The 27,981-nt window shown below is 41.1% G+C and overlaps 1 protein-coding gene across 1 annotated transcript; it reads right to left on the reverse strand.

Annotated features, from left to right (window-relative positions):
* Positions 1–1,057: 1,057 nt before the first annotated feature.
* On the reverse strand, positions 1,058–20,370 carry LOC137278068 (uncharacterized). The gene is made up of 4 exons (XM_067810152.1): positions 20,078–20,370; positions 5,296–5,829; positions 4,361–4,531; positions 1,058–3,769 (listed from the first exon to the last, which is right to left on the reverse strand). The coding sequence occupies exons 1-4, from the start codon at positions 20,144–20,146 to the stop codon at positions 3,440–3,442; spliced, it is 1,104 nt and encodes a 367-aa protein (XP_067666253.1). The 5' UTR covers positions 20,147–20,370; the 3' UTR covers positions 1,058–3,439.
* Positions 20,371–27,981: the final 7,611 nt, after the last annotated feature.

Here is a 27,981-nt window from a genome sequence, read left to right on the forward strand (position 1 = left end):
TACACTATAATAGCCATATAATAGCCACCCGGTGGCTGCTTAATAATGGGAAGATTACATTCTAATGGATGCTATTAAACGTCACGCGCGTAATGATGTTATGAGAATGCTCACAGCAAAAGCAACACATTTTCTCACACTTACCAAGTTATGACATGTACTATCACAGCTAAAGTTCTTCCTCAAGGATAGATCACTTTGATGACGTGTATTCCAAATATTGCTAGATAAATGTATTGATGGTATGTTAATACGCCTAGTCCGCGTATGCTTAATATCAAATTTGTCATTCGTATAGGAAAACTCGATACTAGTACACGATCAAAACTAACATGTCCTGAACCTGAGACCCAGTGTTCAAGTGAATACTTAATTTTACCCGATACATTCTATCCATAAATTATCTGTTTCGCTTTCTTTTGTGAAGTACCATCTGCGACCTTAATCAGAGTATTGTATACTCTGTCAGAGTTCAGGAGTTCCCGAGGTAAATTAGGAACCAAAGGTAGACAGAGGAGGTTCGAGACGTTAACAAGTGTGACTTCAATGGTTTTCCGTTATCACATGCTACAAAGCGAGATAAAGTAAGGAAACGGGATTAATGTCAAATTCGGAATTATTGTGCTTCTTTAGTCACGTACATGGAGGTACGTGCGTGCGTGCTGCTGCGTGCGAACGTGCGTGTAAATGAAAGTAGGTCGGTCTACTACCACGGCAACAATAAGCCGGTGCGATGTCATGTGGCAGTCTAACAAAGTAACACTGCTATTCCACTCAGACAATACACTGACTCCCGTTCAGTCTTTGTCCCATCCCTAAAATGCCAGGCACGGTAACAATAAGCGTAATCTTTTAACGCATTTTGATTTGACGAAGGCGGTGATCCAACCATCAGCAGTCCTCTCTTCGGGAACATGTTTTGTCCACCAGGCTACTGAAGAGGTGTGCACCAGCGGTATGCCTCCTCGCTAATGCAGTCAGCCACTAGTTTCGATTAACGAGTCGATTCAGAACTAACTCCAGTGATGACGTCAAGACCAAGGATAAACAAGGCTGGTTAACATGATGTGCATGATAACATGACTCAGAGTTTATTGAGCTTGACAACTCATATATACATTCATCGAATCACTTACATGAAATGCGTTGAAGAAATCTTCAGTGAAATGATACGTATCACTTGTGAAGTAATGACAATATGTCACAATGATGATGACCAGGGATGATAAAGAGAGCATAAGTACACTTGGACATAATGTATATTTCGGTAGTTTAGTGTACAGCTGATTGACATTCCGAACAATAATGATAATTACAATGACTGACACACGTGACCCCAACAATACAGACAGACATATTTCATTTACATATTCTACACTGATCACAAAACTGGCTGTAATCTACACCCATTGTTGCATTCTTCGTAACTAATACCATGAAGCCTGAGTGAGTGAGTATAGTTTTAAGTCGCCTTTAGCAATATTCCAGCAATATCACAACGGGGGATACCAGAAATGGTTTTAACACATTGTACCAATCTGGGGAATCGAACCCGGATATTCGGCGTGACTTTAACCACTAGGCTACCCGACTGCCCCCTGCATCTTGAATTATATTTAGCATCGATATATCGTTATTTTTTTTGGAAATCGCTGACAATCTACAAAACCTATGTAGCGCGATTCATTCAAAGCTGTAGGATATTAGCCTTTATTACGTTTCGTACGTTGTTTTAGTTTTCGTGGACTGGTTTGTTTTTAACCACGTTGCTGTGCCAAGTTTCAACTGATAAGAAACATTTACATTTGAAGCGACATTCGTTAAGATATGTTTTAATGTTAACTCTGCAAGTTTCAAAACGCTTCCATCAGTAAATATGCTTGGGTGAACGCCTTTAATAACACTCGTGATTAAGTGAAATGTAGAAAGCTACATATACAGTGTATCATATATTCTCCGATTATTTATCAATAAATAGATATCTTCTGTCCGTCGAGTTCAACGCGATTATCAAATAACTGATATAACTATACATCAAATAACTGATCATCAATGTTGAATTATACAATGCTAAAACATATTGGTGCTTTTCCATACTGTTCTATGGGCGGGATATTTACAAGAATAAATAAAAACGATTGATATGCAATGCTGCATGCACCATATGTATAATACATTACAGCAAGAGGAGCACAAACACTGATGCATGTTGTATACAAAATATAAACATGTAAAGTAGAAAAATAAGGCCCTGTATCACTTGGCCAATTCAGAACTATACAACTCAAAGCACATATTTCACATCCCTATTTGCATACATACACAAAACATTAAGTTCAAGTTCACCATGGTTCGGGAACATCTCCTACAGAAAAAGCATCGTTCAAATACAAATTTTCAATACACTTGAATAGCTGCTTGCTATTTTCTTGCAAATGCTATAATCATATATTATGTCTGATTTCAATGACATTCTATTAACAATTTGTTACAAATACCGAACAAAACATTTTCGTCGCATCAGTAGAAAATTATCATGTTTGTTGGAGCCTTTTTATCGATACTGAAATGCTTTTATCCAAATAAGCGTTCTGTGAAATATTGCTTCTAATACATACCCAAACCTTTCCTCATTCAGTCGTTGTTTTACTGTGACGTACACGCAAGCCGCATCGGGATGTAATAATGGTGTGTTGATATCAGAATACCAGTCCAAATTGATTGTTCTCATAATATGTTGTCAAGCACAATTATGGATATAGTTTTTACTCAAATTACAACCAGTTGAAATAAAACAGATTCAACACAGGATATGTTTGGACACCAACATGTTTACCCAAACTGTTTTACTGAGCAGGGGCTCCTTTCACGAAGCAGCCTTTACTAAGGTTAACTAACATTCTTTAACACTGCACAAAGGTTACCTTAGTGACTTACGATCGCCTTAGTGCTCTGTGAAAGGAGCTGCAGGTTTAATATAAGAGTGCAGGTTTATCTACAGCATATAACTCTTTGGCACATTCTTAACATCAGCTACAGAAATACATACCGCAGCTGAACATTTTTGCTGTGTAATAAACAACGACAAATATTTATACATAGTACTGTAGCGAAGTTCGTTGTTTCATATTTGTGGTCATGTGATGCATTGCACACATAGGTGATCACCAAATCTTGGAACCCTTTCTACAATAAGTCACATGTGTCTTCTGAAACATCAACATTTGGTAATATATTAGTATCTTTTTAATTACCGACTCAAGTATACATAAATACATATGTGGTAAAATGTTGCGCCTAGTGTTTCTTGGAACCTTAGTCCTTCAAATATCACATTTAGTCTTCCTCTTATTACCAAAGTCACAGTGACGTTATTGTCATCTACGTGTCTATTCAGCAAACCAAATGTCATCGCAAACGTACTGGGCTATCCTGACATCTAATTCTGGAAGCCAAAGTTCACATAAGGTGACGTTGTTTCATTTTCATACACTTGTTCTTCTTCCAAGCTTTCCCTAACAACCGCTGCTGTGTTGACATATATTGACTCGGGTTCCGCTGCTGGTGTTGGCTCGTCCTGTGGGACCTCTCCGACTTTTGCTTTCCGACTCTTCTTCTTCTTCTTGTGCTTGTTTGACGGCTGAGCACCTTTAGGAACCGCTGGAGCTGCTGGCAGCTGCTGGATCTCTCTGGCCTCCTGGTTCATCTGGTTTAGGTTGATTGTAGCTTGGTTGGTGTATGTGGTCTCTATCTCTATTGTCTCAGGCACCTGGAGTAAAAGGACATCAGACAGTGAGTGGGTGTGGATGGATGTGTGTTTGTTGTTGTTGTAGTTGTTGATGCAGTGTGTTGTGCTGTAGTTGTTGGTGCAGTGTGGTATGCTGTGGGTGAAGTGGTTAGAGAGGTTATTGGTACTGTTTGGGAAGAGGGGGCAGAGTGTAATTATTTTATGTGGGTGTGGGTGTGGTTGTGTTTGTGGTTGTGTTTGTGTTTGTGTTTGTGTTTGTGGTTGTGGTTGTGGTTGTGGTTGTGGTTGTGGTTGTGGATGTGGATGTGGGTGTGGGTGTGGGTTTGCGTGCAGGTGTGGATGTGAGTATGGATGTGGGTGTTGGTGTGCATGTGGTTGTGGATGTGGATTTTGATGTGTGTGTGTGTGTGGGGGGGGGTAGGTGGAGGGGGTGCGGGGGGTGGGGGTGGGGTGGGGGTGGGGGTGCGTGTGTGTGTGTGTGTGAGTGTGGGTGTTGTTATTGCTTTGGGTGTATCTTATAACTTATTGCCCATACCATGATAAGTGTGTGTAAACACAAGTAAGGTTGTCGTGATACAGCAGGAATGTCCACACGCTTTTCCACTCACTTACCGTCTTCTTTGCTGTTGGGTCTTTAGTATATCGCAACACATTGTCCTGTCCTCTCAGGATCTGGGTGGGCATGTCTTTCATTTTTCTACCCATGTTCTCGTAATCAGGATTATCTTCTTTCCCTTTTCCCTCCGAAATCCCCGATTCTGCATCTGAAGACGAGTCTTGTGTCTGCAAAATACAATACAAGTTGAATTCGGACTTTACATTGAAATTCGTTCAAGACCAATTTTTTCTTTGCACAAAAAGAGCGGTTATTTGATATTCTTTGCTGTGTGAGAGTAGTTGAGGGGGAATGTGCTGTGGGTTGTTTGTAGGGTGTGGGTTGTAGTTCGCTGATGTGGGGTTGTGGCCTGTGACCTGTGACCTGTGGCCTGTGGCCTGTGGTCTGTTGTGGGTTATATTGCTATATGGCGTTGCAACATGCATGTGATGAGTGGTGGCTGGTGCCAGTGTTACCAGAATTCGCAAATGCCTTAACTCTGTATCCCATGGGGCGTCAGCTGGCTGGAACACATACAGTCTCCGCTAACTAGCATACTCATTTTGGGCATGTTTGGACTGTTATATCTAGGTCCAGTCGTATCAGTCATGTTTATTCATATCAGTCGTATCGGTCATGTTGATTCATATGCACTGAACAAGAAAAGAAACGCAAGTTTCGAAAAAATGAAATCTCATAAAAGTAAGCAGTCTATTCAAATACTTGTCAAAAAGCCAGAGTTGCGTTTCTTTGGCTGTCCAGTACATGTCCTATCAGTTATGTTTACTCATATCTGTCGTATCAGTCATGTCTCCTCATATCTGTCGTACGTGTACTCATTTCTGCCTTTTTGAGTCATGTTTACACATGTTTGCTGTGGTATCAAACCTGTGTTCTCTCTACCGCCATATCAACAATCTCCTATTATGTCACATGCATCATGTTTACTTACACTTGACATGTCATTGGTCCTATGCAGTGGACTCTGTGCAGGAATTGTGGGTTTTCTGCGACACACAAAAACGATGACAACGACAACTACCACAATAAACGCCACACCGCCAACAACACCACCAACCACGGCCGCCACGGGGAATGATTCGGAAGCGTTGGATGAAACGCACTGGCCATTCTTCGGCAAGAACGAGTTCATGTAGGTAAAACATCTAGAAGCACTGCAGTTGAAGCAGTTGTCTTCGCATCGCATGCAGTAAACTGCTGGGATAGAAGAAGGTGAAGTTGAAGTTCCTTCGCTGTCACTGGTGTTGAATGTCATCTCTGTTGTAGCATCTGTAGACGTGTCATTGCCTGAGTCTGTGGAGTTGAAACTCTCGTCGTCGTCGTCGGGTTGGGGCGGACTTGGAACCGACGTTGAGAGTGAGTCACATTGTGATACCTTGTAGTACCCGGTTGGACATTGAGAGTACGTTGAACAACACGTATTGGTTCGGACACTGTCGCACTCCTGTGCTTGTGCAATTGGTCCCTGAAAACACAAGAAAATGATCCATGTCATGTATTGCAACTGATATATATCCCCAGGTGGAATAGACTGTGTCTTACAGATCAAGTGAAAGATAAGAGTAACGGTGATTTACCAATCTATTGATACCTGAAACATATACACTTAACAGATAGAATATAATGGTTATATATAATCAGTAGCGCCTCATATTTTCTTCTCCTTTCAAACATTTGTACAGATGAGAAATGAAAATAAACAGACACTTTTTTTCTGATAGATTTTTTTTTATAAAAAGATCAACACTTGTTGGGCAGAACTAGAATTTGAAGCATTGATTGTTGAACTCTACCACGCTGTTCTGACGAAGCAAACTCGTTACTTAAAGGTCAAGCAACGCTCCTCGCATTGTGGGTAGAACAAGAAAACAAAGTCATCAATAACCCCTCGCAACGGCAAAATACTCTTCATGAATATGTCTACTACTAATGATTACAGGTGTGCATATGGCAGAGTGGAAGGAGAGTATTGAAAGGTTTTAAAGAACATTACCACCAAATTGAGTGAAGTCCGACCTTGTTGCAAGTGGAAGCACAAAAATATCTTATTAAAAAATGCAAACCTGCCAAAAGGCACTACCATACCACAAGACCTATCTATGTGCCAGGTTTGGTTAAGAAATACTGATCGATTTTAAAGTTCTGCTCCGGAAAGGAGCACGACCACCAATTTCAGACAAAGTCAAATTTCTTGTCATGGAAACTACAAAAAATAAAATTTACACATTGGTGTAACTCCCCAAAAGGCACATCTGGGGATTATGGTGAACATGGTGAACATGTGTACCAAGTTTCATAAAGCTAAAGTTTGGGACATCTGCTCTGGACAAGATGACGTCCTCAAGCCACAGCCTAAGTCATGTTTCCATGGAAACCGCAAAAATATATACATGTATTTCATTACTGGGCCTTATCCCCTAAAGGCACATCTGGGGATCATGCTTGAAGTACTAAGAAGTTTGATGAAGCTAGAGTGTATAGTTTGGAAGACCGGCTCTTGACAAGATAACATCCTCATCACCAGTCATAGTCACAGCCTAAGCCATGTTTTCTCCGGACAAGATAACATCCTCATCACGAGTCATAGTCACAGCCTAAGCCATGTTTTCTCCGGACAAGATAAAATCCTCATCACCAGTCATAGTCACAGCCTAAGCCATGTTTTCTCCGGACAAGATGACACCATTATAGCTCGACATGTGTAACGAGTTTGGTTAAGTTATCACGAATACTAGTAGTTTAGCAGGTATGCTTCGGACGAAGTATGGCGGACGGGACTCGTTTCTACATCAGCCGCAACTTCGTTGTTGCGGTGGATAAAAACATCTCCAACTAAGTCTCTGATGAACGCGGGTATAACAGACAGACTAAGGATCAATCCAGTTGGGGATTCGAACCAACGACCAGCAATACTATATATTACACCAATACCCTGCAGGCAACATTTACGCACTTTAGACACCTTAGCCATGTGTCTCCATTGAGTAGTGATGTGAAGTAGGTAATGTTTTGGTATACATGTAACAATATTCGACCACTGTCCGGAGCTCGCGTGTTGTATGGATCAAACGGTGACCAGCTAACACATTCAGCTCCATACTATGCGGTATGTTCTCATCGAACAGGAGGACATGCTATGGTCTCAACAACAGGTATTTTTTCTAATGTCAGCTACTTTTGCCTGAGACTGGAATTCCAATTTCGACACTGCTGTCTATACTAAAGGAAAACTTTTCTTTCTAACTTTTCAAGTACGCCAGATCGGATTCACGTACGTCAGATCGGATTCAAGTATGTCAGATCGGATTTAAATCCACCAGATCGGATTCGGGCAGTGACGCTTGTTTGGCCTCTACCGTATATTTAGTGTGGTTCTAACGGAACATGTTAAAATCGGTTGGGGTTGTGAAATGTATAGATGTATAATCAGTAGATATGTACATTTACTGATTTTTCCCCAGTTATCATGTATATTTATTGATTCCGTCAGAGATTGTGACTGTATATTTGCTGAAATCTACAATGATTCATTAAACATAATTGCTCAGATCAACAGCCGTTAAATAATGAAATATAAACAAAGTTAGTTGGTAGTTCTCTTTATTAATGTCTTGGTGGAAAAAACAAAACCTGTTGTTAACGCTTGATCATGTGCTAGCTGTACCTGTATTAACCCCTCGTCACCCATACCCACAGTCCACAAGACCCGTGAAGATCCAGGGTACAATAGGTCTTCAGCAACCCATGCTTGCCATAAAAACCACTCTTCATGATTAGTTTTAACATCAATATATCTGTGATAACCTAGTTAGTTTTACTGTCCTTTGTCGACGGATATTTTAGATTGATTACCTTGTTTTCATCGCTATATGGCTGTAATATTGCCGATGCGATGCAAAAATTTAATTCACTCACTCACTCACTCATAAAAACGACTCAGCTTGTCGTACGATGCGACTAACGGGATTGGGTGGTCAGGATCGCTGAGTTGATTGACACATGCCATCGGTTCTCAGGTGCGCAGATCGATGGTCATGTTGTTGATCACAGGATTGTTCGGTCCAGACTCGATTATTACAGACCGCCGCCATATAGCTGCAGTATTGCTGAGTGCGGCGTAACAAAACTCACTCACTCACTCACTATGCATAGCCGATGCTTTGGCGTGTAAGTTTACGTATGATCGTCGATTCGAATTATATGGTGTTTCTTATTGTGTTTCGTCGCTTATTGACAACATATAATACATTCATATTATTGATCATAGCAGGGATATTTACTTGAACGAGTTACGAATACCGATTATTAACTGATACTGATACTCTACATTGTATAATTATATAAGGAAAATAATACCATGTGCGACTTATTATAACCACTTATATATAATCCTAATTGTTATTGATTCTGCCGTTGATACTGATAGTTTCCTAAATATTGATAACATACTGATCAGAAAACTGACAATGACACCGAGACTGACACCTACGTACACCAACATTCAGACTACATTCTACGGCTTATAGTGGTATCATATATGTCTGCTATTCTCTGTATTAAGTATACACAGAAAGTACTGAATTTTGTCTTTTCCCATCGAAATTGTTAGTTTAGGGCAAATATACAAACTTACTTCACAATATGTATATGCGTGTATTCTGTAAGCGACATCAGTGGTGTTATATTGGACAACAATATGTCATCGAGGCGGACTGTAAGTACTTAAAGTGTTTCAATACCCGAGCAAAATATTAAATACTTTTTCATACTTATAACATATCGTTGTAATTTAGTCCTGAAATGTATTAACACATCGTAGGTTCTCTATCGGACACTATGCAAAAGGCATGATTAAAAATACTGTCTTGCTATAATCTGTTGATATGTACTTTGAACAGATTGTAAGAATGTGAGAAGACAGTTTGTTTTCGTTAAAGCAATATACAAAATAATATTTTTACGATGGTGATGACAACAGCTCCACCAATCACACATTGATTAATACAGGAATACCATCAAAATAACACGTAAAAGACTCCAAGACAACAATCATAACGAAAAAAACCCCTATAACCTCGGGAGATTGAACCCGGGAATACCGCCAAACGTATTATTAACCACGAGAGGCAAGTGGTGACGAGGCATGTCTGGATTGGTCAGAGAGATGTTCCTGTCACAGGATGTGAATCAACATTGACAATAGGATGGTCAATCGAGATCTGATGATTCAGAGCTACACAATGCTGTGTTAGAGCTAGGATACACTATTATGAACTTCCTGCAATTGCACAGTTCGTAGAATAGGAAACGCAATGATACCCACAACGCAGACTAATTAGACATTGCACTCAAGGAAAACAATCCCTGTGGATTGGGGGAATGCAAGTCGTTACAGGACTTATTCATCTACGAGAGAAGCTATTAAAAAGCACATTACCCCATACAGCTTTCAATGTATATCTTGGTATCTTGGTACATTACTATAAATAAGCTTTCAATGTATATCTTGGTATCTTGGTACATTATTCCAATCGGCTTTCAATGCATATCTTAGTATCCGTCTGTCAAATTGTGTTAAACTGTCATGCTGATGTTTAGATCATGTTGTTATTTAGATATTAACATCGACTCTTAAGATGCCGTCTAGATATTTTAAGCAAGATGCGATTAAATGTGAACTATAAAGGCAAGATTTATGGTAAGCATGTTAGGGTGTTGTTGTACAAACCAATCTTAGCGCAAAGACTACCTTAAGTCGATTTCTTTGATGGACTTTTCGAAGTTGAAGTTGAAGTTGAAGAATGATGACACTTTTTCTGGATATGCAATTTCTTATATTAGGTGAAAGGCGGCGTTTCAACATAGATTTCAATGGTGCTGCCTCGCAATTACGCCGCTTTTCACAGAATGAGAAAAGGTATGTATACATAAAGATTGCCAGTATGCTTTGTCTTCTGTCTATTTTTAGGTATGGGAGTTACGGTCACATTAGCATCTAAGCGCTAAGATGGTTTGGTATAGCAGCTCCCTCATGTACATTTATCTCAGGATCACACACTGATGACGACCAAGTGCTCATAGCTGACTAGATTACATGCTGGTGACAGGCACACGCACTATGACAAGATTGCACGTACATGTTTTGAGATGCGCGCAAGTATTTTGCTGATGATGTTTTAAGTATTGACACTACCTATTTACAGATGGCTAAGATTTGACCTTTTAGTTCATCAGACTTGGCTTCTTTACAGTTCAGAGCCAAGATATAAAACATCATTACATGCTTCGTAGCCTCATCATATATAATATCAACACCAAACCTCCGTGCATGGTAAAGTGTACATCTACACAACACAACGACTCTTAGTAAATTAACATGCTTAACACTATTAAGGACCATGTACTGGGAAGTCTCAAATTGAGAACTACAGAGCATGTGCATAAATCCGAATATTTTTGTGCTGATGTTCACAGCATGGACTCTAGACCTACCTATCAGTTATGACTCCCCGATCTATCCATCTCGTGCAGAATTCCTTGACTGACCTTTCAATCATTCACGCAGTCAATAACATTCCTAGATTAACACACTTCTCTCAGGCATGTTATGCTACCTAATGACAGCAGACTAACCAGTCTGTACGTCACGGAATTTGACAAACAGATATTTTCTGCATTGGAAACGAATTTGAGTATTGTATGTGATGATTTTGAAACTGTAAGGATAATAAATAATTACTGATGATATCTCAGATTTATTTCAGTTCCTTTCATGGCATATCATCAAATACATTTCTTATTTCGTAGAATCCCAGAATTTAAACTGGAAAATGATACTATACTTAAAGCGGTTTCCACGATCACCGACTGCATGGTAAATGTAATTAACTCGTGCCGCCGTACTAATATCATGCCACAAATACGTACTATATATGATTTGTACTTTTATAAATAGTTATATAATATTTCAACTTATATAATTATGAAATATTATATCTATCTATATATATCTATATATCTATATCTATCTATCTATCTATCTATCTATCTATCTATCTATCTATCTATCTATCTCTCTCTCACTCTCTCTCTCTCTCTCTCTCTCTCTATATATATATATATATATATATATATATAAAACACATATAACAACATATAAACCATATAAATTGGATTCCAGAGACCTCAACCTGGTGAAACCTATCCTCGATTCTTTAGGGCTTTGCAATGCTAGGTAGCCTAGGTAAAATATTACGGTTCAGGAGGGCTAGGTAATAGGTACAAAAACATGGTTCAGGAGGGCTAGGTAGTAGGTACAATAACATGGTTCAGGAGGGTTAGGTAGTAGGTACAAAAACATGGTTCAGGAGGGCTAGGTAATAGGTACAAAAACATGGTTCAGGAGGGTTAGGTAGTAGGTACAAAAACATGGTTCAGGAGGGTTAGGTAGTAGGTACAAAAACATGGTTCAGGAGGGCTAGGTAGTAGGTACAATAACATGGTTCAGGAGGGTTAGGTAGTAGGTACAAAAACATGGTTCAGGAGGGTTAGGTAGTAGGTACAAAAACATGGTTCAGGAGGGCTAGGTAGTAGGTACAATAACATGGTTCAGGAGGGTTAGGTAGTAGGTACAAAAACATGGTTCAGGAGGGCTAGGTAGTAGGTACAATAACATGGTTCAGGAGGGCCAGGTAGTAGGTACAAAAACATGGTTCAGGAGGGTTAGGTAGTAGGTACAAAAACATGGTTCAGGAGGGCTAGGTAGTAGGTACAAAAACATGGTTCAGGAGGGCCAGGTAGTAGGTACAATAACATGGTTCAGGAGGGTTAGGTAGTAGGTACAAAAACATGGTTCAGGAGGGCTAGGTAGTAGGTACAAAAACATGGTTCAGGAGGGCTAGGTAGTAGGTACAAAAACATGGTTCAGGAGGGCTAGGTAGTAGGTACAATAACATGGTTCAGGAGGGCCAGGTCGTAGGTACAAAAACATGGTTCAGGAGGGCTAGGTAGTAGGTACAAAAACATGGTTCAGGAGGGCTAGGTAGTAGGTACAATAACATGGTTCAGGAGGGCCAGGTAGTAGGTACAATAACATTGTTCAGGAGGGCTAGGTAGTAGGTACAAAAACATGGTTCAGGAGGGCTAGGTAGTAGGTACAATAACATGGTTCAGGAGGGCCAGGTAATAGGTACAAAAACATGGTTCAGGAGGGCCAGGTAATAGGTACAATAACATGGTTCAGGAGGGCCAGGAAGTAGGTACAATAACATGGTTCAGGAGGGCCAGGAAGTAGGTACAATAACATGGTTCAGGAGGGCCAGGTAGTAGGTACAATAACATGGTTCAGGAGGGCCAGGAAGTAGGTACAATAACATGGTTCAGGAGGGCCAGGAAGTAGGTACAACAACATGGTTCAGGAGGGCCAGGAAGTAGGTACAATAACATGGTTCAGGAGGGCCAGGAAGTAGGTACAATAACATGGTTCAGGAGGGCCAGGTAGTAGGTACAAAAACGTGGTTCAGGAGGGCCAGGTAGTAGGTACAAACCATGGTTCAAGGGCCTAGGTAATAGGTACAATAACATGGTTCAGGAGGGCCAGGTAATAGGTACAAAAACATGGTTCAAGGGCCTAGGTAGTAGGTACAAAAACGTTGTTCAGGAGGGCTAGGTAGTAGGTACAATAACATGGTTCAAGGGACTAGGCAGTTGGTAGAACAACATGGTTCAGGAGGGCTAGGTAGTAGGTACAATAACATGGTTCAAGGGACTAGGCAGTAGGTACAATAACATGGTTAGGGAGGGCCAGGTAGTAGGTACTATAACATGGTTCAAGGGACTAGGCAGTAGGTAGAATAACATGGTTCAGGAGAGCCAGGTAGTAGGTACAAAAACATGGTTCAGGAGGGCTAGGTAGTAGGTACAATAACATGGTTCAGGAGGGCCAGGTAGTAGGTACAAAAACATGGTTCAGGAGGGCTAGGTAGTAGGGAGAATAACATGGTTCAGGAGGGCCGGGAAGTAGGTACAAAAACATGGTTCAGGAGGGCTATATAGTAGGTACAAAAACATGGTTCAGGAGGGCTAGGTAGTAGGTACAATAACATGGTTCAGGAGGGCCAGGTAATAGGTACAAAAACATGGTTCAAGGGCCTAGGTAATAGGTACAAAAACATGGTTCAGGAGGGCCAGGTAATAGGTACAAAAACATGGTTCAAGGGCCTAGGTAGTAGGTACAATAACATGGTTCAGGAGGGCCAGGTAGTAGGTACAAAAACATGGTTCAGGAGGGATAGGTAGTAGGTACAAAAACATGGTTCAGGAGGGCCAGGTAGTAAGTACAATAATATGGTTCAGGAGGGCTAGGTAGTAGGTACAATAACATGGTTCAGGAGGGCCAGGTAATAGGTACAATAACAAGGTTCAGGAGGGCCAGGTAATAGGTACAATAACAAGGTTCAGGAGGGCCAGGTAATAGGTACAAAAACATGGTTCAAGGGCCTAGGTAGTAGGTACAATAACATGGTTCAGGAGGGCCAGGTAGTAGGTACAATAGTGTTGTTCAAGAATGCTGGGTAGTAGGTACAATAACGTTGTTCAGGAGGGCTAGGTAGTAGGTACAATAACATGGTTCAAGGGACTAGGCAGTTGGTAGAATAACATGGTTCAGGAGGGCTAGGTAGTAGGTACAATAACATGGTTCAAGGGACTAGGCAGTAGGTAGAATATCATGGTTAAGGAGGGCCAGGTAGTAGGTGCAATAACATGGTTCAGGAGGGCTAGGTAGTAGGTACAATAACATGGTTCAGGAGGGTTAGGTAGTAGGTACAAAAACATGGTTCAGGAGGGCTAGGTAATAGGTACAAAAACATGGTTCAGGAGGGCTAGGTAGTAGGTACAATAACATGGTTCAGGAGGGTTAGGTAGTAGGTACAAAAACATGGTTCAGGAGGGTTAGGTAGTAGGTACAAAAACATGGTTCAGGAGGGCTAGGTAGTAGGTACAATAACATGGTTCAGGAGGGTTAGGTAGTAGGTACAAAAACATGGTTCAGGAGGGCTAGGTAGTAGGTACAATAACATGGTTCAGGAGGGCCAGGTAGTAGGTACAAAAACATGGTTCAGGAGGGTTAGGTAGTAGGTACAAAAACATGGTTCAGGAGGGCTAGGTAGTAGGTACAAAAACATGGTTCAGGAGGGCCAGGTAGTAGGTACAATAACATGGTTCAGGAGGGTTAGGTAGTAGGTACAAAAACATGGTTCAGGAGGGCTAGGTAGTAGGTACAAAAACATGGTTCAGGAGGGCTAGGTAGTAGGTACAAAAACATGGTTCAGGAGGGCTAGGTAGTAGGTACAATAACATGGTTCAGGAGGGCCAGGTAGTAGGTACAAAAACATGGTTCAGGAGGGCTAGGTAGTAGGTACAAAAACATGGTTCAGGAGGGCTAGGTAGTAGGTACAATAACATGGTTCAGGAGGGCCAGGTAGTAGGTACAATAACATTGTTCAGGAGGGCTAGGTAGTAGGTACAAAAACATGGTTCAGGAGGGCTAGGTAGTAGGTACAATAACATGGTTCAGGAGGGCCAGGTAATAGGTACAAAAACATGGTTCAGGAGGGCCAGGTAATAGGTACAATAACATGGTTCAGGAGGGCCAGGAAGTAGGTACAATAACATGGTTCAGGAGGGCCAGGAAGTAGGTACAATAACATGGTTCAGGAGGGCCAGGTAGTAGGTACAATAACATGGTTCAGGAGGGCCAGGAAGTAGGTACAATAACATGGTTCAGGAGGGCCAGGAAGTAGGTACAATAACATGGTTCAGGAGGGCCAGGAAGTAGGTACAATAACATGGTTCAGGAGGGCCAGGAAGTAGGTACAATAACATGGTTCAGGAGGGCCAGGTAGTAGGTACAAAAACGTGGTTCAGGAGGGCCAGGTAGTAGGTACAAACCATGGTTCAAGGGCCTAGGTAATAGGTACAATAACATGGTTCAGGAGGGCCAGGTAATAGGTACAAAAACATGGTTCAAGGGCCTAGGTAGTAGGTACAAAAACGTTGTTCAGGAGGGCTAGGTAGTAGGTACAATAACATGGTTCAAGGGACTAGGCAGTTGGTAGAATAACATGGTTCAGGAGGGCTAGGTAGTAGGTACAATAACATGGTTCAAGGGACTAGGCAGTAGGTACAATAACATGGTTAGGGAGGGCCAGGTAGTAGGTACTATAACATGGTTCAAGGGACTAGGCAGTAGGTAGAATAACATGGTTCAGGAGAGCCAGGTAGTAGGTACAAAAACATGGTTCAGGAGGGCTAGGTAGTAGGTACAATAACATGGTTCAGGAGGGCCAGGTAGTAGGTACAAAAACATGGTTCAGGAGGGCTAGGTAGTAGGGAGAATAACATGGTTCAGGAGGGCCGGGAAGTAGGTACAAAAACATGGTTCAGGAGGGCTATATAGTAGGTACAAAAACATGGTTCAGGAGGGCTAGGTAGTAGGTACAATAACATGGTTCAGGAGGGCCAGGTAATAGGTACAAAAACATGGTTCAAGGGCCTAGGTAATAGGTACAAAAACATGGTTCAGGAGGGCCAGGTTATAGGTACAAAAACATGGTTCAAGGGCCTAGGTAGTAGGTACAATAACATGGTTCAGGAGGGCCAGGTAGTAGGTACAAAAACATGGTTCAGGAGGGATAGGTAGTAGGTACAAAAACATGGTTCAGGAGGGCCAGGTAGTAAGTACAATAATATGGTTCAGGAGGGCTAGGTAGTAGGTACAATAACATGGTTCAGGAGGGCCAGGTAATAGGTACAATAACAAGGTTCAGGAGGGCCAGGTAATAGGTACAATAACAAGGTTCAGGAGGGCCAGGTAATAGGTACAAAAACATGGTTCAAGGGCCTAGGTAGTAGGTACAATAACATGGTTCAGGAGGGCCAGGTAGTAGGTACAATAGTGTTGTTCAAGAATGCTGGGTAGTAGGTACAATAACGTTGTTCAGGAGGGCTAGGTAGTAGGTACAATAACATGGTTCAAGGGACTAGGCAGTTGGTAGAATAACATGGTTCAGGAGGGCCAGGTAGTAGGTACAATAACATGGTTCAAGGGACTAGGCAGTAGGTAGAATATCATGGTTAAGGAGGGCCAGGTAGTAGGTGCAATAACATGGTTCAAGGGACTAGGCAGTTGGTAGAATAACATGGTTCAGGAGGGCTAGGTAGTAGGTACAATAACATGGTTCAAGGGACTAGGCAGTAGGTAGAATATCATGGTTAAGGAGGGCCAGGTAGTAGGTACAATAACATGGTTCAGGAGGGCTAGTTAGTTGGTAGAATAACATGGTTCAGGAGGGTTAGGTAGTAGGTACAATAACATGGTTTAGGAGGGCTAGTTAGTAGGTAGAATAACATGGTTCAGGAGGGTTAGGTAGTAGGTACAATAACATGGTTCAGGAGGGCCAGGTAGTAGGTACAAAAACATGGTTCAGGAGGGTTAGGTAGTAGGTAGAATAACATGGTTCAGGAGGGCTAGGTAGTAGGTAGAATAACATGGTTCAGGAGGGTTAGGTAGTAGGTACAATAACATGGTTCAGGGGGCTAAGTAGTAGGTAGAATAACATGGTTCAGGAGGGTTAGGTAGTAGGTACAATAACATGGTTCAGGAGGGTTAGGTAGTAGGTAGAATAACATGGTTCAGGAGGGTTAGGTAGTAGGTAGAATAACATTGTTCCGGAGGGTCAGGTAGTAGGTACAATAACGTTATTCAGGAGGGCTAGGTAGTAGGTACACTAACGTTGTTCAAGAGGGCTAGGAAGTAGGTACAAAATTATGGTTCAGGAGGGCCAGGTAATAAGGGTACAATAACATGGTTCAAGGGGCTAGGTAGTAGATAGAATAACATGATTCAGGAGGGTTAGGTAATAGGTACAATAACATGGTTGAGGACTGAGACAGACTAATACAAGAGCACAAAACCTAAGATCACGTTTAGCATAAGGATAGGTGGATAAATATTATGCTATCTTGATATAATAGATATATGTATAATACATTAAACAGACAGGTATCATTTCATATATATCAACAAGAAGTTTCATTTTTTACTGTTTATAGCTACATGAATGTTGCTTACGATGATTACATGTAAATAAAGATGTATTCATAAACCAATATGCCATAATATGATCGTCTCTGTATGCAATTCACGAACGATATATCACCCGTCAAGTGGTTATGTAAAACAGATAGCTTTGTAATGTGACTAAGGTGGGCACAGTTCAAGTGCCTCGTAAATAGCGATACAATGAAACCGTTGATCTACACGGTGGAAGGTTCACCCAGGATGGCCTTTCAAAAATGAATACACTGATATAGATAGGAATTAACATTTTATTGTAAAACTGAGATTAGGTTTTTCCTCTGAATATATAAAGTAGATATATTTAGAATATTTTTTATCATGATACAAATACTAAATGAGGTAGGTTAATATATATTTTGTATCGGGTATCACGTCCATTTTGAATAAGAATGATGATTACATGAGGAAAGGGAAACTGTTTTGTGGGGTTAAAGTTTAAACTGAGTGTTATATTTGGTAATAGCGCGGAGTTGCTGTATTCTCAGGATCAGGTGGCACCTTTTCCATCATTATTGCGGAGGCGTCTGGCACCGTTCAGGGAACCACTGGGGTCTAGCCTATTTACATGATAACTGAAACAGATTAAATAATTATTTATTTAAAAGACCTCTGATCATTTAAGTTAATCTATTCTCATCTCTTCTCCTGTTTGTCCCTCTGCCACATTATGCCTCCTCCATTTGGCTTTCCTCCTTCCCTCGGTCCTCGGAGTTTAATCAACTCTGTGCTTAGCAGCAGGAATACAACAGTTAGAATTGGCCCTGTGTGGTGGCGTAGTGACAACTTTTGGATTTCTGCGCAGGTTCGAATCCAGCCAACGACAAATGCATCCAGATCTTAAAAAGGTAAAGATGAGTATCGTCATCAGCCAGACGGGTACATTCTGGATTAACGATGAATTCAGATAATTAATCACTTCAGAAGAACAGAGGATCAGTGATCGGTACAGCTACTGACTGTGTTGGTACAATGAGTTGTAGTGTCTGTTAACCTGCAGAGGCGAGGAGCCAGACATACGTGTCTTCGTATCCAAATTGCGTAGATCGGTGTTCATGATGTTGATCATTGGTCCAGACTCGATTATGTACAGACCGTCGCCATATAGGTGAATTATTGATTAGTGTGGCGTTAAACAACAAACAAACAACGCCGCACAACTCTATTGCTGTGGGCATCTATATACTCGCTCTCGGACGAGGAAGACATTTCACGGTTCGGCAACTGTTAGTGAAGGAATACAATGGATGTATTAGCAGAACACCCAATATCGATTTACATGTCTATTGCAACATGATCTGATACAGCGAAGGAGGTACATTTACATGAGATCAACCATGTTACAGCCGTCCTGGCTTTCATCAAAATGCCCTTCCAGTCTATTTTGTTACAGTTCTTTCATAAAGGTGCGTTTACAATTACTGCTGACATAATTCATTATCACTTGTGAGGAAATACATAACCGTAGTATAGACAGGGCACTCCCTGAGATACGCAATAAAAGAGTCCATGATCGACTAACGGATGAGGTCCGACAAGCTGGTTGATAACGAACGATAATTTCAAGTGGAGGTATCTGTATGGTGTATTTTCCTTCCTGTGTCGACACGGAGAGAGAAAGAGAGAAGGAGGGAGGGGGAGAGAGAGGGAAGGGAAAAGTGAGAGAGAGAGAGGAGGGGGAGAGAGGAGAGATGAGAGAGAGAGAAGATGGAGGGAGGGGAGAGAGAAGGAGGGGAAAGGAGAGAGAGGGGAAGGGAGAATAGATAGGGATACACAGAAAGATCGGGAGGTAGGGAGAGAGTGAGTGAGTGAGTGAGTTGAGTTTTACGCCGCACTCAGCAATATTACAGCTATATGGCGGCGGTCTGTAAATAATCGAGTCTGGACCAGACAATCCAGTGATCAACAACATGAGCATCGATCTGCGCAGTTGGGAACCGATGACATGCGTCAACCAAGTCAGCGAGCCTGACCACCCGATCCCGTTAGTCGCCTCTTACGACAAGCTGAGTCGCCTTTTATGGCAAGCATGGGTTGCTGAAGGCCTATTCTACCCCGGGACCTTCACAGGTCGGTAGGGAGAGAGAAGGAAGGGAGAATAGATAAGTAAACTAGAATTGTGGGGTTGTACAAGATCTAGTAAATAGACGACTAGACTCTAAATAGATATATTCCGTTGTCAATGGAATCTTAGATCTGCCCTATGCATTAAGGTAACCTAGATTATTAGACCTTCAGCTGACACAGAGAGTGAAGGCACGACGTACACACCTAACATGTTTGTCTAACACATAAAGGTTTCAATTTCAAAAGTACGTGTTGAATAACGTTAAGTCGGGGTAGTCGAGTTGGCGACTGAAATAGAACCCAACCCAACATGACAGTACAAGAAAGTATTTAAATGGGACAACCAAACCGCTGTACAAATAATACAGTAATGGACAACTAATACCTAAAAGCACAGAGTACAAAAAACCCACAACCACATACGCAGTCTTCATTCCCGAAACCCCCCGAATCCCGTCAACAGACAAAGCAATGGCGCCGTACCCTCGACGTACATACTCCCACTTACCTGTAAAACTGTCATCAACGTTGCCACTGCGAAAAGTCTGAAAAGTTTACTCCTGTAAATTCCCGCCATTCTGTAAGTGTCGTCTGCTCCGCTGTGTAACTCGATAGTATATCCCGTGCCCTACCTCATCCCGTCTTTCCCTGAATCACATCATCATATGCAAGTACAGACGACATATTTCGGCAACGATTTTCAACAGGGAAGTAAATTATTGTATAGTCACGTGGCCTCATATCAACCGATTGGTCGGACCAGGAAGTTGGGTTGTACAGTGACAATACACCTTGACTTGTATGGCGTAGATATACGCAGCTCAAGCATCCAGTTGGATATTCCCATGATGTGTTACTTTGTTTGTGAATCAGAGCGTGATGGATAACACGACAAACACAAGGGTCCAATTGTTCATCAGAATAGTTTTTGGAAAACGGGTATATTGGTACGCATATCGCTGTTGTGCAATTCGAAATAGGTCAAGTACTTAACGGCAGTGTATGCACACTTGTAGAGTGAGGGTGTAAATTCATCCGATATGCTTGGATGTCTGTTTTTTAAATTTGTAATAAAAGTGTACATTCACTTATAGCACTACGTTTAATGTCTCACCACCGAGTCAGCGTATAGATTGTATTAATACGTTATTCTGAACACTTCACAAGAACAAACACTGCTGTGTCGAAGTCGACGGGTACTTCGAGTTACCCGATGTTCGCCACAACCGACATATGATGACAATATGAGGAATAGGCAGAGGTAGATATTCGAAGCTCTGTTAGCGGTGAAACAGTCTTAAGTTAATGTTGCTTTCGACTATTTCGACCCAACAGTGTTCGAGTTTTTGACTGTATTATAGAAGTTGAGATAATAACGAAAAATATCTCCATAATCAAAAGCAACGTGAGTGAGTGAGTTAAGATTTAAAGTCATATCGAAATACTTTAGCCATATCGTGAGTAAAATGCAGACTACACTCACGTAATATTTAAAACACTGCCAACGAAGGACATAACAGTACTAGATTATCACAAAACTCAGAATCAAAGCATGCGTTAATCTCTCAGAGGAAAATAAATGATACTATAAAATCATTAGTTCAGTCTTTACAACGCATGTGCGATCACATAAGATTAATTCACATTTTCATAATGCACTTCCAATTTCTGTTTCAATATCAATGCTTAATTTTCTATTTTGCAGTTCCTCTCTCTCTATACATTTGTATCATGATAAAATCACTTTCATTTTTCATTCAAACGTCCATTCTACAAAAACTATATAGTAACATTTTTTATTCAGATTAAAACGTCTTTTCGCTGTGTTTAATATTCTCCCCATTTCCATTCATTTTCCGATCCATATCCGCTCGGGCAATGTCGTTTTCTTTAAACCAGTCAAAACACGTATATACAGTGACACAGCCATGGTTGACGATATTCACTCAAAGAAGGTCTCTACATTTGAGTAAACACTTGATAGAAGGACAGTTATCACAGGGACTGACCTTGGTAAAGGCTTGACGTGAATAAACGTTTGAGGTCAGCTGGATCATGGCCACTCATAAACATACAGTTGATACCAACTACAGTGCATATAACCAAGTTTAGTCTTAGCATAATGTATTCACAATAATATTACTGCCAGTAGGCATTCCCAATGTCCGCACCTGCTTTTAGCATGCTTATAATGATAATAATAATTCTTCAAACCTCATTATTTATTTGGAAGACGCAAACTAATTTCAGTTAAATATCAGATTCATTTATAAAACTGGAAGTTATACTTTACAAGACATTGTAGATTAGATTTAATAAAAATGATCAAATGATATTATTATTACTGCAACCCTGTTACGAAGACTGGGCCCTTACCCAGCGACGTGATGGACCCAATATTAGATGTGTTTATATGTGCAGAAAGGTTTCAGGTGGAGTTTTGTGCATATAACTAGCACACACGCACACACGCACACACACAGTCGTCCACAGGCGCATTCGCACACACATTCGCACACAATCATACTACTGCTCACATGAAAACAACCGGTTACAGCTGTACGTTGAGTACATGCTGGTACCCTCCCATGTTCAATTAATGCTGTAGACTTTCGATGTAAGATTTTACCCAGATAAAGGTAAAGATGAGTTCAGTTTGGGATGTAAAGCATTGGAATTGTCATACTGAGAGTATACTGATGTTCAATTTTGTACCAAGGCCACGTGAAAATGCAATCATTACTTTTATGTTGTCGGAGCAGCTGATTGCAGTATGTCGTATATTCATTGCATGCTCCTAGTTCCCATGGTAATTCATCTGCGCATGATTATCAGTCGGTGTACGAATTTGAAACATCATGCGGTTTTAGCTTTGGATTTAGCCTTAAAGTGGTTGACATTTTAAATAAATAATGGAGGACCTTGACAAGAACTTATGGGGAACATAGATTTGCCAAATGATATATTTCAAAGTGATTACTGTGTAAAACTCTGTACACTTCGCATACTGGGAATTACTGGCGCGATGCGTTGTCAATACAGTGATTGGATGGCACGGGTCAGTTTGCTGTAGGGATGAGAGATATGCATTTGATTTAAGCAGTTTGATTCAAGCAGCGGTCACCTCTTACGGGAACACACGTAGCTAACCGTAATGGTGAATGAACATAGTTGACAGTGGTAGACCCGTATTTGACCTTAGTTAAACGTAGTTACCTGTAGTTCAATATGGATCACCGTAGTTACGACCGTACTCTCAACTTTAGCAAACCCGAGATTTGGAAGTGGTTAGACCAAATAAATATCTCTACCAGGGTTAGAATGAATGCCAAGACCCAACTGTTACCGTTGTTTGAACGTAGTTGACCCGAGTTCTCCCTGGTAGACCGTAACTGACCCTACTGATCGTATCAGCCCGTGGTAACATGGCGCTACGTATCAGTTAATCAACATTTATTTAAATAACTACCATAGTGAGGGTGATTAAACCGCTTAGTTAGTATTTAAGGTAATAGGCATGATGAAGGTTATCCAAATAAGTACAATTTTGTTGTTTATTGTTTTTAAATAGACATATTTGCCCGTGATCAGTGAGTCATACAAATAAAACACTTGCAAGAACAATGGACAGAACTTTCCCAAGTGGTTTAATGTTAAACTACGGTGTACTACGTTACGGTCCATTAGAAACACGTCCATGACCATAAGGTGTGACCGCGCCTCAGTGAGAGTACAGATGCGTGTGTAGGGGACGTAGTAATGATCCATAGCATCCTTATATGTATAGGTATGAAGGGGCTACTAGAGTAAGGCTTAGTCTTTGAATATATATAATTTGACAAAAACAAACAAACCCATTTTAATTGAAAAGGATCCGCAGGGAGAGCAGAGATTCAGAGACTAAGAACATCTGCATTGGGGCTACACGTCTCCTGAACACCAGAATCCGTGCACAAGGCCCACAAGACAATTCATGTCGTCCTGATTGTGTGCTTGTTAATTAACAGCTGACAGACGAGACAAGATTCCAGACTACTGGCGAGGATGCTGGTCCGGCCAGCCATGGCAGTTAGATGTGTTTACTTTGTAAGCCGCTCCCAAAGTGAGTTAGTTTCCAGGCAGATGTTAACAGGCCCTGAATCTGCGGAAATGTAGACTTACTTTATTTAGGGCCTTATCACTACAACGAGGGCTAGACTGTAGGGAAAATAATATGGTTCAGGGACTGTGAGACTGACTAAGGGGCTACAAAACGGGTCGAGTGGTCACACTCGAGGCTCTGTTCATTGTGTCTCATCGTACCCTCACTGTGTGGAGGCTAGTCTGTTTGACAGTCGCTCAACCACATTATGTCCTCTGTTGCCTGGCCCTCACTGTAATGCTCAAGCCCTGAATGAAGAAGTCTAGCTTTACTCAGGTTCTCGATCTCCCATGCCAGTGGTGCTACATTTCAGTTCAGATCGGTTATTTGTTACTATCAAAAGTATGTATATTTATTCTGAGACGAAGTCTTTGTCTGTGTGCAGGGTTGCTCATACCAGTCACTGGATTCTCTAATCCTGGGTCGACTGTATAGCTGGGAAATCTAGATCACCATGTACTGTGTAATCAACGACTGACAATTACACTGATTATATTTTACGCCAATTTGTTAACATGGGATAGGTCAGCAGACTGTCAATATATTGCCAGTGGGCAGTCTGCAGATCAACCGCCGTCAGACGTAAACGTGCAACCTCTACCATTGTCAGGGCTATATTGTGTAACTGGGGGTCAGCTGTCTGACGTCATACGTTGTCATGAAGGTCGACTGTTTGCTTGACTGGGCATCTCAGGTTGAACGAGGATGGTTTTTTTCGACGCATATAGCAACATTCCAGTAATATCATGGTTCAAGAAAATTCCTATGTCGTTATTCGGCATCGGGTCTTCAGAGTGGCGTATACACATTGTACCCATTAGACTCTTCTACCTCTCTTCAGCTTTGAGAATTCATACTGTGATCATTTGAATGTGCATGTTTCATTTAACTGACACAAGGACGAATCTTAATTTGGCGACGGGCACATGTTCAGTATACATAATAGCAATACTGATTGTTCCGTCTAGGGGTATGTACGTCCATGGATGGGCGTTTTGGTCAGTACCTGGTGTGACTGCTGTTTGCTGTTAACACCGTACGTTTTACATCAGTTTTGCACAGATTGAATAAATGTACGATTTCTGTGCTGTGGAATTCACCCAAATTCATCCTGCAACGTGCTGGTCAGCTGCGACATGATTGTGGTGTATGATGAGGTTGAAATTGACGTTGACGTATATCTTTATCACGTTCATCACACAGATTTTCTGCTGGATTCGGATCCGTAGGTCTGGAAGAGACCGACGTTTGAGTGACACATGTGTCTAATGTAGCTGTGTCATGTCGAAAACGTTATCTTTGTCGGTGGATCAACGGTGGAAGAGGGCGACTTGAAGAATTTGGTCGGTGTACCGATTTGCCTTCAGATGTGCTCCGACAGAAACATCATACTTCCGGCAGTGATTCGGTCGACATTTTGTACGCATTTAGGTTGAAGTGTTCATGTAATCTCTGACCCAGACTCGCCGTCAATTTCTCGTAGGAGGTGCTCCATTGCATCCACTGAACGCGTCGCACAACACTCAATACAGTGGTATCCTTGATCTTGTTCCACCTCTCTCAGATGGTTGCTGATTGGTCCGATACCAACCTGCAGCTGAAAACAGGCACATGTCCTGGGTGGCAGAAGCATTCCAATGTGTAGATGTAAGACTTGAATGTAGCGATCTTCTTCAGGGGTGGTACCTCTTGGTCTACCACTTCTCGGGCGGTTTGCGGAGGCAGGATACCAATACCGCTTGGTTTACGGTGAAATTTACGTGCAACTGCAGACTGGGATGATCCAGTTCAAGGCGTCTTGTGGCAGTAACTAGGCTCGGCATTTTTTCATTTCCAAAACCGTGGAAATTAACTAATCGATGTTTGAGCCTTCATAGTCATTGCGATTGCACATTATTGTCACAACGTGCACGTGTATTCTGCTATAAATTTCCTCCCACATCATTTTCTTGTAGTCTTTTAAAAATCGCTACATTAAAAAACTAAAGAGTTTTGTCATGCCATCATACAGCGAACCTGATTATCACCAATGAACAAAATATTGGTAAGATCCCTAAACTGGCAGTCTCCGGGTGACGTAATTAGGGAGGTGTTATAATCCTTTGCCAGAAATGGGACAACTACCATCATTAATTATGACAAATTCGTCTGTGTGAAAATGAAATTGGGTTAATTAATCCTGTGTGAAAATGAAATTGGGTTAATTCATCCATTGCTGCCTGATCAATTACCCCGCGCATCTAATGATTAACAACACAGTTTTTTTTTATTATTTTGGATTGAATAGGGTGTATATTGTGCACTTGGAGAAAGGAAGTGTTTTTAATACTTGCTTCGTATTTGTCAGCTTCTGGTGCAGTACTTGCAGGTTCTTTTAAGGCTAGAACTTTAGGCACAGCCATCCATGTTAATTAATGCTTATTCTGTTATCGCTGTGATAAGTAATATGCCCTTTGACATGAACTCTAAATATCAAAAATGTCATGAAGCACTTTACTTGCTTGTGTCTCTCATGGTAATTTACCGTTGATCGATTATGTTACTCCCCACTCAAGTCCAGTTAGTAATTTATTACCCATCAGTTAAGAGGTGTGAACAGCATACTGTCATAAAAGGGACTCACGGAAATAGCACGGCCAAAAATGGGACAACTCGCTGGACTGGTTAAGAGGTGTGATAATCACACTGCCAAAAATGGGACTAAATCTAAAATATCATACGAAATTTGTATTGAATGTTTCATTTATAAGCTAGAGTATCTACCAAGAGTTTCTCTCTTCTCCATAAGCAACCTATATTCATTTTCCACAAGTGAGATGTAAACTGGTGGTTGAGATTTAAATTTGCTTTTAAAACTTTGAAAAACATTCTTGCAAACACATAAGGTATGAAACAGAAAGCAAATGATATTTCACGTAGACACAATATACATCGTAGAATATATTTCTAATTGTAATATTTAAGAACGTTATTGAAAAACACTTTGTGCTGTTTTCCTTACCCAGGGAATCACATGAAAGTATCATTTGCAAGCGCAAGTTACATGAATGCTTCAGGTATGCTACACAGGTGTAGTTAGTATTTTTAAGCAGGTAACACGACAATCAGTCTGCCATGTGACGACTAAAACAAAAGGACAAGTTGTATTCTTGTATCCACACCGGTCTCGGGCACGGGATTCATCAACCCTGACGAGTAGTTAACGATTAACTTATGCATTTTTAGTGTGAGTCATTTGTGAGTGCACAAAGACAACATTTGTTGTATATGTACAATACTAATATGGATAAATGAAGAGAAATGATGTTTAATATGACGTTGAATAAAACTCCAAGAGAAAGCATCTGTCTTCTATAAAATCCGATTTGTCTTGTTACATTGAAACAATGTCCAAAGTTGAAATGGCCAAATGTTGAAAACAGCAAAAATAAGAAAAAAGGTGAGTATCGAGTTGGCATGGTGGTATCCCCGCGGTTCGACCGAGGTTTCCCCAACGAGGATAGATCCAATGCTTTAGGCTCAGTGGAAGTAAGTCGGCAATCAATCCACCATGCTACGGCTCACCCGGCACAAATACAGACAAGTTGTATACTTATATCTACAGGTTTCTGTCCTGTAATACTTCCATTTGATTGTGCAATTGACTGTAAAGGGGAGACAACTCGTGTGACCCTACAGTCAACAAACCGAATGTTTGAAGATTGTGCTCTCCGAGTGGGAAGCTCATGCAAGATGCATAGCTGTAAAATACAAGGAGAAAAGGTGTGTCGCCGCTAGTGAAAGAATCTCCTACAAAGTGTTTGTGGGAATGCAGTTCTGTTGGACTGAATACCATCATGATGACTTGAATAAAGACGTGCTGCATATCTCTGTTGTGTTTTCCTGCAGACAGTTTTGTCAACCCGATTGAATAAGATGAAAGCAGGTTGAAGTTGGTTATTATATCTAGATTGTAACTGGACTGAAGGAAATACACATGAGGCTACCAGTGTAGCAACAGAAATATATAATGTAAAGCCAAAGAGGAAAAACGGAGAATGACGGGTAAAGAAAGAAGCTGCCGGTAGAGAAGACTCCTTTGACTGTTTAACAGAGGTCAGATGCGAATGATGGGATTGTGTATGCTACGGTTAATAGTCACTATATGTCCATATATTATCTTACAACATCAACAGGAATTGAAAATGGACTGATTGTTATGAGACTGATTAAAGTTGACAAGCAACTAACGATTAACTTGTGCTTTTTTAGTGTGAGTCATTTGTGAGTGC

The sequence above is a fragment of the Haliotis asinina genome, chromosome 3 (assembly GCF_037392515.1).
Source record: "Haliotis asinina isolate JCU_RB_2024 chromosome 3, JCU_Hal_asi_v2, whole genome shotgun sequence".
Taxonomy (NCBI): domain Eukaryota; kingdom Metazoa; phylum Mollusca; class Gastropoda; order Lepetellida; family Haliotidae; genus Haliotis; species Haliotis asinina.

What these genes read in the sequence shown, in the direction of transcription:
- LOC137278068 (XM_067810152.1), bottom strand. Translation starts at nt 20,146, where the DNA reads ATGGCGGGAATTTACAGGAGTAAACTTTTCAGACTTTTCGCAGTGGCA. An exon ending in GGACCAATGACATGTCAAGT is followed by an intron (nt 4,532 to 5,295) that starts GTAAGTAAACAT and finishes TGTATTTTGCAG; the next exon opens with ACACAAGACTCGTCTTCAGA. An exon ending in ACCCAACAGCAAAGAAGACG is followed by an intron (nt 3,770 to 4,360) that starts GTAAGTGAGTGG and finishes CTTTTACTCCAG; the next exon opens with GTGCCTGAGACAATAGAGAT.